The sequence below is a fragment of the Mesoplodon bidens genome (genome assembly GCF_964165515.1).
Source record: "Mesoplodon bidens genome assembly, chromosome: 14".
NCBI classification, from domain to species: Eukaryota; Metazoa; Chordata; class Mammalia; order Artiodactyla; family Ziphiidae; genus Mesoplodon; species Mesoplodon bidens.
In genome coordinates this window covers 57,927,381-57,941,545 of record NC_138170.1, presented here as the reverse complement: position 1 = coordinate 57,941,545, position 14,165 = coordinate 57,927,381, and the positions used below count along the sequence as shown (strand labels likewise).

General features: G+C 41.3%; 1 protein-coding gene across 2 annotated transcripts in view; it reads right to left on the bottom strand.

Moving 5' to 3' along the window:
* Positions 1-13,883, bottom strand: part of SOS1 (SOS Ras/Rac guanine nucleotide exchange factor 1) — a 140,833-nt gene extending 126,950 nt beyond the window's left edge. For both annotated transcript variants that reach the window (XM_081253505.1, XM_081253506.1), the window contains exon 1: positions 13,704-13,883. In XM_081253505.1, the coding sequence (XP_081109631.1) occupies positions 13,704-13,790 (87 nt within the window). In that variant the 5' untranslated portion in view covers positions 13,791-13,883. The remainder of the gene's footprint in view (positions 1-13,703) is intronic.
* Positions 13,884-14,165: the final 282 nt, after the last annotated feature.

Here is a 14,165-nt window from a genome sequence, read left to right as displayed (position 1 = left end):
CCTAATTTTAAAAATGGGCGATGGACTTGAACAGACATTTCTCCATGAAGATATACAAACGGCCTTTAAGAACATGAAAAGATGCTCAACATTATTAGTCATTAGGGAAATACAAACCAAAACACAATGAGGTATCATTTCACATCAACTAGGATGGCAATTAAAAACAAAAAAAAACAAAACAAAACCCCAGAAAATAACTAATATAAGTGAAGACGTGGAGAAACTGGAACCTTTGTACATTGCTGGTAGGAATGTAAAATCGTGTGACTGCTGTGGAAAGCAGTATGACAGTGCCTCAAAAAGTTAAACATAGCATTACCAAGTGACCCAGCAATTCCACTTCCAGGTATATACCCAAAAGAATTGAAAATGGGAACTCAAACAAATACTTGTATACCAATGTTCACTGTAGCATTACTCACAATAACCAAAAGGTAGAAACAACCCAAGTGTCCATGAACAGAAGAATTAATAAACAAAATGTGGTATATACACGCAATGAAATATTATTCAGCCTTATAAAGGAATTAAATTCTGATACAATATGGATGAGACATTATGCTAACTAAAATAAATCATACACAAAAGGACAAATATTGTATGATTCCACTTACATGAAATATCTGGAATAGGCAAATTCATAAAATCAGAAAAAGTAGATTAGAGGTTACCAGGGGCGGGGGGAGGGGGAAGTTAGGAGTTATTGCTTAATATGTACAGAGTTTCTGTTTGAGGTGATGAAAAGTTTTGGAAATAGATAGTGGTGATGGTTGCACAACTTTATGCATGCAGTTTTGGGCACTGAATTTACACTTAGAAATGGTTAAAATGATTAATTTTATGTTATATGTTTTTTACCACAATAAATAAGAGAGAAAGTTATTAAACACATGGACAGAAATCAGAATCCTATCAAAGTCCTTAAACAAAACAGCTGTGAATGCAATTATCAGTAAGTACATTCCATTACAAACTACTGAGCCATACACAGAAATCAATTTACTTGCAAATAGTTTAGATTGTAAGTAAAATAGAAAATGGGACTTGTCTATATAGAAAGGGAAAAGTTTGTTTCAGGAATTATAAAAGAATAACTGGAATTTAAGTTAGCTTATTACAAAAAGTCTCTGCTGGGCTTCCCTGGTGGCACAGTGGTTGAGAGTCCGCCTGCCGATGCAGGGGACACAGGTTCGTGCCCTGGTCCGGGAAGATCCCACATGCCGCGGAGCGGCTGGGCCCGTGAGCCATGGCCGCTGAGCCTGCGCGTCCGGAGCCTGTGCTCCGCAACGGGAGAGGCCACAACAGTGAGAGGCCCACGTACTGCAAAAAATAAAAAATAAAATAAATAAATAAATAAATAAAGTCTCTGCTAATTTAAAAAACTTTTTTTTAATTCCAAGACTTATTTATTTTTTATCTATTTTTAAAATTTTTATTTTTAACCCTGAACCAAACTTTCTGTATACTAGGATTGGAGTGTTTTAACACATATGGGAAGATTACAGATTTTCTTTTAACCACCAAATACAAGTTTCATAAAAGCAACAATTATGTTTCATTTTTTAGTTGTCCATAATGTTTGCCATACAATAAATACTCAACAAATTTGGTGAATAAAACCAAACCAGTCAAAATCAGCAGGAAAATTTTGAAACTCTTTTCAAAATCATCTTCCCATTACAATTTTAAAATACCTACTTTAAAAATAATATCTGAGTAATTCAGGGTCCATAAAACCAAAACTTTAAATTACTTCTTTTCTCCAGTGTATGCTCCCTTCCCCAACTCCAATGGGAGATTTCCAGAATTTGACTTTATGAGTAATTTCTTTTACTGATTTGTGTTTGTCTGCCTGAGGTAGCTCAGTCTAGAAAGGAAAGTCAACAAGCACTCATCTTCATAACTGGATGGTTGGACTACTCAAGGTACTGCTGAAGTGCTTGAAGTGCTCCTGGTTCACTAGTTCATATAGTAATAATACACGTATCGTTTGCATTGTTTTCTTTCATCTTTACTGCTTTGTTTGTGGTTTGGTACATTAAAGGTTTAATTATGAAATAAACTTGAATATGAAATGCAATCTTTATTTGATAACTACTAAAGCTAACTGTGTACTATTAATATCAATGACAATTAAGTTTTGACTTTTAGAACTCATTCTAAGGTATTTTTTTCTTAAAGCTTAAGGGGTTTGGGGGGAACAAATTACCACTTTAACTGAGGGAATACTGTAATTAAATTCTCCCAAATCAGGCAATTTATAGCCACAGACATGACCCTGGCTGGCTATGAGAATGAGCCTCTCAGATCTCTGACTCCAGGGGAAATACTTGACTGTGGGCCCCAGCTGCTGCACTCTGAAATCTATCACTGTGCATGGAGGCCACACTTCTCACTGGCTGCTGCCAGTCAAAGAGCACCACAGGCATACTGAGGCAGCCCTAGTCCTGGGAGATGAGGAATTTCTGTGATAGGCAACTCTGGCTCAAGGACTTCTGAGGTCTCGGTGAACTTCCTTAGAACTACGACACTTTCACCCAGACTTCCTTCCTTACCTCTCTCCTTCACTTGGAGTCAGACTTACATCAGTCTGACAACTCTCCTTGCCTGTCTTCATTTTCTCTCACACGCACTTCTCCTAATAAATTTCTTGCATGCTTAATCCCATCTTGGCATCTGCTTCTCCCTTGCAGCATTACTTTTTTTTTTCTATTTTGCCATTTCAAATGAATTATTTGTTTCCCTATTTGCTAAAATAGGATACACCAAACATGACAATTCCAATGCCTTTTGACTGGTAAAGATCTCAACTAACTCCTTAGTAAGTATATTCTTGAGGGGACAAGATCAGAACTTCATACAATTCAACATATGTACTGAGCACCTGCTATACATGAGAAATATGCTAAGCATTACAGGGAATACAAAGGTGAGTAGGGTCTATCGTGCTCTCAAATAGCTCCCAATATAGTGGAGGAGAGAAGCCACAGATACAAACAAACTTTAAAGGGCAGATTATCATTAAGTACTAAAACTGAAGTATAAAGTACTAAAGAAATTGAGAGATTCATTCTATTTAGGGGATGGAACTGTAGTAGAAAGCCTTTGTAGAGGAGATGGTATTTGAAATGTACATTGAAAGACATCATCAGGGCCTTCATGTTGTACCTGCCTGTAATTAATAAGGACAATCCAACAAAGATGCCTTCCATGCTTGCACGCTTGACTACCCACAATGTGTAAATTCCTCCTATCACAATTCTCTCTCACCTTCTCATTCCCAGAGTACTGATGGTTTCCTAGTTCCCCTCCAAAGGTGTTCCTCTCCCAGTATCCCCCATTTCATCACCATTACCACTTAGACTCCTATGCCATAATCCTGGGAATCAGCTTTGACTCCTCTCACTACCCTGTCATTCAACTACCAATCTACCTCTAAATCTAAAATCTGTCCACTACTTCCCTGGAGGTGCAGTGGTTAAGAATCCGCCTGCCAGTGCAGGGGACACAGGTTCGAGCCCTGGTCGGGGAAGATCCCACAGTCCGCGGAACAACTAAGCCCGTGAGCCACAAATACTGAGCCTGCGCTCTAGAGCCCTCAAACCACAACTACTGAGCCCGCATGCCACAACTACTGAAGCCTGCGCGCCTGGAGTCCACGCTCCGCAACAACAGAAACCACCACAATGAGAAGCCCGTGCACTGCAATGAAGAGTAGCCCCCGCTCGCCACAACTAGAGAAAGCCTACGCGCAGCAATGAAGACCCAACGCAGCCAAAAATAAATAAAAATAAAATAAAATCTGTCCACTTTTTGAAATGGAAGATGCCTATCATGAGCATCAGGCACATCTTTTGCGTCAAGATCTGATGAGATGCCAGGAAGAATTAAGACGCATGGAAGAACTTCACAATCAAGAAATGCAGAAACGTAAAGAGATGCAATTAAGGCAAGAGGAGGAAAGACGTAGGAGGGAAGAAGAGATGATGATTCGTCAACGTGAGATGGAAAAACAAATGAGACGCCAAAGAGAGGAAAGTTATAGCCGGATGGGCTACATGGATCCGGATGGGCTACATGGACCCGAGAGAAAGAGACACGAGAATGGGTGGTGGAGGAGCAATGAACATGGGAGATCCCTATGGTTCAGGAGGCCAGAAATTTCCACCTCTAGGTGGTGGTGGTGGCATAGGTTATGAAGCTAATCCTGGAGTTCCACCGGCAACAATGAGTGGTTCCATGATGAAGCGACATGCGTACTGAGCACTTTGGGCAGGGAGGTGCGGGACCTGTGGGTGGACAGGGTCCTAGAGGAATGAGGCCTGGAACTCCGGCAGGATATGGTAGAGGGAGAGAAGAGTATGAAGGCCCAAACAAAAATCCCCAATTTTCAATGTGGTATCTAGGCTTTCATTCCAGTTTGTTTTTGTCTTTTCTTGTTTAGATACCAATCTTTTAAATTCTTGCATTTTAGTAAGAAAGCTACCTTTTTATGGATGTTAGCAGTTTATTGACCTAATATTTGTAAATGGTCTATCTGGGCAGGTAAAATTATGTAATGAATGCAGTGTTTGAAATGGGATTTTTTTTTCCTTTTTTCCTGCTTTTTTTTTTAACTGTATACTGTCCCTCAATTTATGGCAGTGTACCTTGTGCCACTGATTTCCAAAGTGTACCAATTTTTTTTTTTTTACTGTGCTTCAAATAAATAGAAAAAATAGTTAAGACTTTGATCTTCAACTTTGCCATTCATGCTTCTATGCACATTAGGCTAGGTATTCCACTTGGAAAGCATAAGGGTGTCTAGGCCTTTGAATGGCATATGCCATTTCTGGGAAATGTATTTGTAGGCTAAGTATTGCTTTCTACATTTAAGTACCCCCTTGTTTTAAAAAGAAGAAATGCATATTGAAGTAGTTTCATGATTTGATTTGTTTGGCATTATAGGAAGCAAGCCGGTGCTAAGTATTTTTAAATGGCTATGTAAGCAAAGCTGAACTGTAAATCTTCATTCAGGAATGTGTATTAAGATTATGGAATGGGTGTAAGACTACTGGTAGGGGGAGAAAGTGGGTATGACTTAAATGGATCTTTTATGGCCCCATGATCTATCCTTTCCTTGCAAGTTTCTGAAGAACAAATGGAAAGATCATTTTATTGCATTCCTCCATTCTTGTTTTTTAAAGAACGAGTCCCAAGCCCTACGAACGGCTTGTATTGAACTTTCACATTTGAATTAAAGATTGTTAAACATGAAAAATAAAAAATAAAAAATATTAAAAAAATTTTTAAAAATCTGTCCACTTTTCTTTATCCCCACAGCTACTGCCCTAGTCAAGATTACCATCATCCCTTCCATGAATTGCTGCAAAAGTCCCCTAACCTACCTTCCTGCCTACAGTTCTGCTGCCATTTAATCCAGGCTCCACAGAGCAGACAGTGATCCTTCAAAATTCATATCTAATTATCAATATCCTGCTTAAAATCTTTCAGTGGTTCCTCACTGCTCACAAGATAAAATGCAACAATTTGGTTCACAAGACCTGGCCCCACGCTCCAGACTCCAGCTACTCAGAATTCCTAAGATGCTGAGCTCCTCTTGGACTCCAAAGACTCTTTGGACCACAAACCCTTGGAACACACTTCCTCCTCATCCTCACCTGGCTAACTCCCACTTCCACTAAAATGTCACTTCCTTCACTCCCAAATATAAACATACAAGGATAGTCTCCTAGCTTCCTATTGCCATCCCAAGACCATTACTTCTCAGCCCTTTCCTTTATGGTCTATGCTGTCTTTTCATTATCTACCACCTTTAAAATTATTACTTTTTTATACAGCAGAATCCTTTTGTCAAATGCAATTCTACACAGAGCCCCAATATGTAAAAGAGTTAAGCTTCTCAGCCAAACTCAAGGAGTTTCAAAACCCTCTTCATTCAGCCTCCTTCCCTCCTAAGACACTGCTTCCCTAAAACCTAAGGTGCAGGACAATTAGAACACCATTGTCTGTATTATACTGCCTACCCAAAGGAAGAAACACAGTACAGTGGAAAGAGTTGTCTTTGAAGCTAAACAGACTTAAGTTCAAATCTTGATTCTACTCATTAGTCACAAGATCTTGAGCAATTTGCCTGAGGATCCATTTCCTCATCTGTAAAACTCAGCTGTAAAAATCACCACCTTGAAAAGTCAATGGGTAGAACAGAGATAAGTAAGTAAAGTACCAAGCATAGTGCCTAGAATACTGACACAAAGCAGGAAATCAATGAAATACTATCTGCTATGGCTTATCCAGAAAATGTAGGTTAACATTCAAAATCAATTAATGTGATTTACCATAATATTGACAGAATAAAGGAGAAAAACCTTATGATTATTTTAAGAGACACAGAAAAATCACTTGACAAACTTCAATATCCATTTATGATTTTAGAAAACCCCAAAACTCTCAGAAAACTACAAGTGGAAGGGAAATCCTCAATCTGATAAAGAGCATCAATGAAAACTAACATCATTCTTAATGGTGAAATAAGACATGCTTTTCCCTTAAAAATGAGAACAAGGCAGGATGAGCACTCTCACTACTTTGATTCAACACTGTAATGGAAGTCCTAGTCAGTAAAATAAGAAAAAGAAATAAAGAAATAAATATCAGACTCTATTTGCAGATGACATAATTATGTAGAAAATTCTATAAAATCTACAAAACAACTACGAGCAAGGTCAAAGGATACAAGATCAATATACAAAAGTCAGCTACATGCTTTTGTTTTTTATTCAGATATATCATCTTTATTAAACAACTTTTTTGAGTTTCATAATGCCTTTCTTTTTCATGCATTTTCGGCATACTGAAGGACTCAATGCATATTTAAGGACTTCCAATTGATAACAATATAAAATTTCTGAAACTCCCTCTCTCTTTCCCCTTAGAAGTCTCTCTACTTCATCTCCCATTTGGACTAAATTCTCTCTAGGCCTGGGCACATCTGTCACCCTGCAACTTCTCTTTATTGCTCTCCAAATTTTCACCTGTTGTTTATATACTTGTAGCAAACAACTGGAAAATAAAATTTTAAAACAATTTACAATAGCATCAAAAAACAAAATATTTCTGGGCTTCCTTAGTGGCGCAGTGGTTGAGAGTCCACCTGCCGATGCAGGGGACACGGGTTCGTGCCCCAGTCCGGGAAGATCCCACATGCTGCGGAGTGGCTGGGCCCGTGAGCCATGGCCGCTGAGCCTGTGCGTCCGGAGCCTGTGCTCCGCAACGGGAGAGGCCACAACAGCGAGAGGCCCGCACACCGCAAAAAAAAAAAAAAAAAAACCACAATGAGATACCACTACACACCCACCACAATGACTAAAATTAAAGACTAATAACACTGAATACTGTCAAGGATGTAGAGCAACTGGAACTCTCATACATTGTTGGTGGGGACATAAAATGGTATTACCACTTTGAGAAAAGGTCTGGGAGTTTCTTATAAAACTAGCAGACACTTACACTATGAGCCATTTCTCCTGATATTTACCCTAGAGAAATGAAAACATTTCTACAACACAACCTGTATAAGAACATTCATGGCAGCTTTATTCATAATGGCCCCAAACTGGAAACGTCCCTGGTATACATCCACTTGATAAACTTCTGACGTGTTCATATGATAGAAAAAAGGAATGAATTCTTCATAAACACAATCTCAAAAGCCTTTCCAAAAATATATACTGTACGATTCTATTTGTATGATATCCTAGAACAGATAAGATTAACCTATGGTAGGATGATAGAAGATCAGAAGAGCAGTTGCTTCTGGAGGTTGGGGGCAGGAACTGACTGAGAAGGCACATGAGGGAAATTTCAGGAGTGATGGTAATGCTCGATATCTTGGTAGAGGCATAGGTTGTATTCATTTGCATTCATTAAGTGGTACAATTAACATTTGTGTATTCCATTATATGTAAATTTTACCTAAAAAACAAAAAGAACCGCAAATACTGAACTCTAAGGTAATGACATACATGCTGAAGTGTTTAGGGGTAAAGTGTACCGATGTCCACAACTTTGAAATCCATCAAAACGTAAGATGTATTGGTGGATGGATAGAGAGATGGATAGGCATGTGATAAAGCAAACGGTAAAATGTAAATTATAAAATCCAGGTGTAAATTGTAAAATAATTCCTTACCTGCTCCCATTACCCTCCTCTTCTAACTCATTGAGATTTCTAATCCATGGAGCTCTCATTTACACCTCCATTATGTCTCTTATAGCTTAACTTCCAATCATCTGAAATATCTCTATTCTCTTCGTCTCTACTGCAGCCACCTGCAACCAACTACCCTTCTCTACCCATTTACCTAAACTGATGAGTGCTGCCCGAGGAAAATCTCACAACCACTAGACCAGTGAATGCTACTCCAAATTTCTAACTTCCACACTCAGCACTGCTGAGCAATTCCTTTCTCATTCACTGGCTGGCTCCTTCTCCAGACTCCACAGCAGCAATTCCAAAACTAGATTATGCTTCTTAAACTCCTTACTCATTTCTCTTTCCTCACTCTACGTAAAGGATCTTGCCTTTCATTCCATCATGAACATAGTGGCTACCGAGCATGAACTACCTGCTCCCCAACCTACAAACCCATTTTATCTCACCTCCTCCCACCTCAGAAGAAAGGATGTCGTCACTCCTGCCAGAGGCAGCGGATCATCATCAATACTGCTTAAAAGTGCAACCTCTGTAACCAAGTTATCCTTTCCAAACCTCAGTTTTCTCTCTTATAAAATAGAGACAATAATAGTATACTGTGAGGATTAGAGAACACATGCAAGGCACTTAAAATAGTACCTGGCAAATAATTCAAGGCAAATCCCACTGCTGTGTTCCTGAGCTCATCTTGTTCAGTATCTTCACTAGCATTCTCGATCAGCTCCTTCCCCAAAGCCTCCTAACATACACAAGTTTCCATCACCTTCAAATAAAAAACAAGTGTCTTCCCCAACGTGAATCCCCTTCTTGTCACAGAAGTATCTCTTTTCCCTTCATTTCCAAGCTTCTAGGGGGGAAAAAAAAATCTGAAGAAACTCATCTGTTCTTGCTATTCTTTTTCCATGCTCTTCCATCTTCTATCCTCACACCGAAACTGCCTGGACATAAGTGACCCCTAAGCTGTCAAATCTAACTAACACTTTTCAGGCCCCTTATTTGACTTTTCTATAGCCTGATACAGTTAATGACACTTTTCTTGAAACTCCTTCCATTCTCAGCCTCTCAGACACTAGGGTCCCATTCTTTCTACCTGACTCTTTCCTCCTTAATCTCCTTTACTCATGCCTTTCCCTCTGCTCTCCCCCTACACCCTACTGTCCATTCTATTTCCCCAGTTCTGATGCCAGCCTTATTTCATTCTTATCTCTAATCATTTTCAGTGGGTGGCCTCATCTACTTTTTTTAACACCTTCTTTGAGGTACAATTAACATACAATAAATTGCACATATCTGAGCTGTATAATCTGTTAAATTTTAATATATGTATACTCTCCTGAAACTACTGGTACAATCAAGACAAATGAACATAAAAGCCTCCCCCCAAAATAACTACTGACTTGCTTTTTGTCACTGTGGATGCATTTTCTAGACATTTATACTATATAATATGGTGTTTTTTTGAGGGGGCAGGGGGTGGTTTCTTTGGCTTCTTTCATTCAGCTTAATTATTTTGAGATTCAGCAACGTTGTCTTGTATATCGATAGTTCGTTCCTTTTTACTGCTGAGAAGTATTCCAATGTATGGCTATATCACAATTTGTCTATTAATTCACCTGCTGATGGACATTTGGGTTGTTTCCAATTTTTTGCTGAACACAACTGCCATGAACGTTCATATGTAAGTCTTTCATAGGATATAAGCTTCGTCTATGCTCAGGCTCTACTCACACACCTGGAAGTCCCAAATCTGTTTCACCAGATAACAACAACCAGTTGCCAGTTTGACAAGTCCACCTGGATAACCCAAAATGACTTTTAAATCAACAAGTTCAAAACTCATCTTATAATGCCACTCTTTCCACCCCAGCAGGTTCTCCTCCTACATTCTCTATCCTGACTAAAGGCACTCAAACCAGAAACTTAAGAATCCTCCTACTCTTACCATGTCCCCCAATCAATCAGTGAGTTACCAGATCCTGTCAATTCTACCTTTTAAACATCTCTCAAATAAAATCCATCTCCACACGTCCATCCTAATTCAAATGCATATCATCTCTTGGCTGGACTATTAACCCTAGCCTTCTTCTAACTTTTCTCCTTACCTTGGGTCTCATTATTCTCCAATCCATTTTCTATTCTATGGCCAAAGTGGATTTTCTAAAATTGAAATTTTATGTTACTCCCCTATTTAAAATTCCTCAATGCCATCTATCCCCTCAAGATAAAATTCATACTCCTTAGCTTAACATACAAAAAATTCTCTAGAAATCAGTTTCCTCTCCAAACTCATCTTCTGCCACTTCCCATCATGTTTGAACTTAGTCATTTCTGGATGATGTCAATTACCTTTTAATCCTTAGTGCTGAGAGCAATACTTGGTCTGCAGTAGGCACAATATGCTTATGCAATAGATAAGGTAGGACTTAGACTAACAGATTTATTGAGACCTTCTGGGGATTTTCAGGAAAAGTAGTAGTCCAGTCTGGCTGAAGCATAAAGTATATGAAAGACTATGGTAAGCAATCCATCCAGAAAAGCAGGATGAAGCCAGACCATAGACCACCATCAAGTTTACTCCAAAGAACATACACTTCATTCTATGCCCTCAAAAGACATCAACGGTTCTGAACAAGAGTGTGACACATTCAGAAGTGTCCTATAACTTCTGAAATTTGAAAAATAGATAAAGGAGAGGTGAGCGGCAGTGAACTCAGTAAAGAGGCTACAGCAGCAGTCTGGGAAAGGGGACTCAAGAGCAGTGGGAGTAGGGGGAATAGATTAAAAGAACGTGTCAAGGGGAATGAAGCTACAGGCTCTGACTGGGTGTGGGCAGTAATAAGTCATCAGAGATGACTCCAAAGTTTTGAACCAGTCAAATAAAATAATACAGCTAATAAATCAAGAAGAATTTTTTTAATAGGTGAAAGGGAGGGAGCTGATCGTTTTGTTTGGGTTTTCCCTACCCTTTCATTCAAATTTAAGTGCCAACCAGGTGGCAGGCACTGTATACATGGAGGTCTTTGGTTCCCAAAGACCAGCCAATCTAGTTGGGGTGGGGAACTTAAACAGGAAAGAAATAGGACCTTAAAATTAATTGTTAAGTGCTAGGCTAGGGTGCTAAAAGAATATTTAGATTGAAAGAAAGACTATCCAACTCAGGCCTGAGGATCTGAGAAAAGATCTGAGGTCTAGAGAGTCCAGAGGATGAGTGGTGTTAGGCCAGGCAAAAGGCCGTCCAGGTGAAGAAAACCTGGATGTTCAAAGAGCCTCAGGTTAGATAACACAAGTTGATGCATCTGCAAACAGTATACAATAAGTACAATAAGTCTAAAAGAAGATATGGAGATATCCACAGGAAATGTCTAACAAGCAGATGAAAATGCAGGTTTTGAGCTACCAAATATATTTTCAACCTGTCTTTGGTGGCTTAAAATCATCTTTAGTGGATATTTTAAATAAGAATTGGGAGAATCTCACACATCAGCGAGACTGTGTACACTTCCACCTTCTCCCATCACTTCTACTGTCAAGCAAGGGTATCTCTGCTTAAAGTCAAAGCGGGTTTATATAAATAAGCAAAGAGGACTGGTGGGGACTGTGGAAAATCTGAGATAGATAGATGCCTTGTTTAAAGAGGGCAGCCATTTACTCAGCTCCAGCAGCTTACTGCCTTGCTTGAATGCTGGCCCAATGTGGAGAGATCTTCCTATTCTCCAAGAAAAGCTCAAAATTCAGATTTTATGTAATACCTCCCATTTGAAAATACTGGCATCTGATTACATTAAAAATAAAACAACACTATGCCAGCCAAAAAAAATGCTTCTGTGGACAGATTTCAGCACGGGCCACCAGTGTGGCAGAGTTAGACCTGGTCTGCTAAATCCTCCAGTGCTCTTTTCACTACCTCATAGGACCCTCAACTGATAGGGTTTAATGGTGACTCCCATGGGATAGGAGCTGCTTGCTTCCAAGCAAAACAGCCCCAAACTGATAGTGCTTTATTAGTTCTTCTATATATTTTCAATAATTTTTGTCTCTTCCCCACCCTGGTCAGGATACCTGCTTCTAGCATCACTGAGACTTCCTACTCCCCTTCTATTACAACCTAAGATGGCAAGCTTGCAGGTAAAGCAAAAGTAAACAGAGTGAGAGCCTGACAGGATTTCTAATGAATAAAGCAGGTAAGGCATATGGCAAAGATTTGGTTTTCTTAGACAACCATTATCACAGAGATATCTGTGACTAGTCAGATACCTGAGCAAAAAAGTCAGTAACTTATATTTGAAATATATGAGCAAATTCTACTAACAAACCAAATAGGTTCCATTGTGAGCTACCAGGAGAGGGAGAACATCGCAAAAGGGAAAGTAAAAGTTGCTGGCCTTTGAGAAATATCAGATACCTCTTAAAACACAGTTTTTTAAAGTATAAATGTTTAAAAGAAAAGGTACACTATAATCTCAACTCTCAGTGAGGAATAAAAATATTTTTAAATCAGATAACATGAAACATTCTTCGAGCAACAAGAAATGGGGATTTAGAAACACTATTAAAAGAGTAAAGCTATCCCTATATTTATAAGAAAAGGTAAAAGGAAAACAAAAATAATCTGATAGTTTTTAATATTCATTCAGAGATCAGCTGCTGATGTTTTAGTGTATTATTAAGTCACAACGTTGCTTCAGAAGCTCTGAAAATGTAACAACATTTCCTAATTATACTAAGACGTGTAAAAGTACAGATCACGGGGTATATAACTTTAGATAACAATGTGGCAAACTCGAAGAAACACAGAAATGTTAAAATTTCTAATCAACAAACCGAATGACAGTACCAAGATTCTGAGAGAGAGAGAGACACGGGGGGGGGGCGGGGGCGCGGGGAGGGAGAGAAAAAGAGAGAGAAAGGGAAGGAAGGAAAGCAAGGAAGGAAGGAAGGCAGGCAGGCCAGTGGCATGTGCACCCGCCCCTGTGAATCGGAGGAGTCGGGGAATTCAGGGGAATGAAGAGTGATTACAGAGGGCGAGCAAAGCAGGCCCTGTTCCCGCTGGCAGGCGAGCTCTGCAATTACTTAGAGCAAGCATTATGGCCAGAGCATTCTGGAGCCCACTTAGACGAGCAGACTGGACACCTAAAACCGAGAAGGCAGAAAAGTGGCCTGCTTTGACCTCCACTGAAAACGGAGGCTCCTCCAACTCTCGTCTCTGAATCAGGGGCAGGGCAGTAAGCTCTCAGCGGTGGGATTCTTCGGACAAACTCTCCCAGGCTCCCTGCGGCCTTCCCACACACCACACCGGGCGAATGTCAACACGGAGAGCCAGCGAGTGTGAGGGAACCTCTCGGTGTGCGCCGTCCTTTCTGGGAGGCGGTGAGACCGGGAAAAAAGACGGCTCCGCGCGCGCCCCGCCTCCCAGCCCTTCCCCAGCCCCGGCCCGGCGCCCTCGCAGGGGCTGCAGCCGGGAAGCGGGGTCTCGCGCGCTCCTCACCTTTTTCAGCGCAGGCACCAGCAGCCCCCGCCACTTGGGCGCGTTCTCCTCGCTGAAAAACTCGTACGGCAGCTGCTGCGCCTGCATGGTGCCCCCGGGGCGCCTCCGGGTTGGGAGAGGGGCGGCGGCGGCCGGGCCGGGGAGCCGCGAGAGGGCGAGCTCTTAGCGCGGAACAGGGCCGCGGCCCCACCGGACGGCCCGGCCCCCTCGGGGCGCCGAGCGGCCGGGCTAGCCCCGGAGAGGGAGCTGGGGGGCGAAGCCCGCGCCCGGCCACCCACCCGACACGGGCACCAGCCGCGAAGAGCGAACGCAGCCCGGAGGTGGCGGCGGTGGCATCCCGCACCACCGCCCCGGGGCCGGGCCCCCACTCCTCCCCGGCCCGCTGGCGCCGCCCCGGGTTGCCCTCCGCCGCGGTCGCCGCCCGCCCGCCCGCCGGGGCTGCGCTCCCGGGCCCGGCCTGGC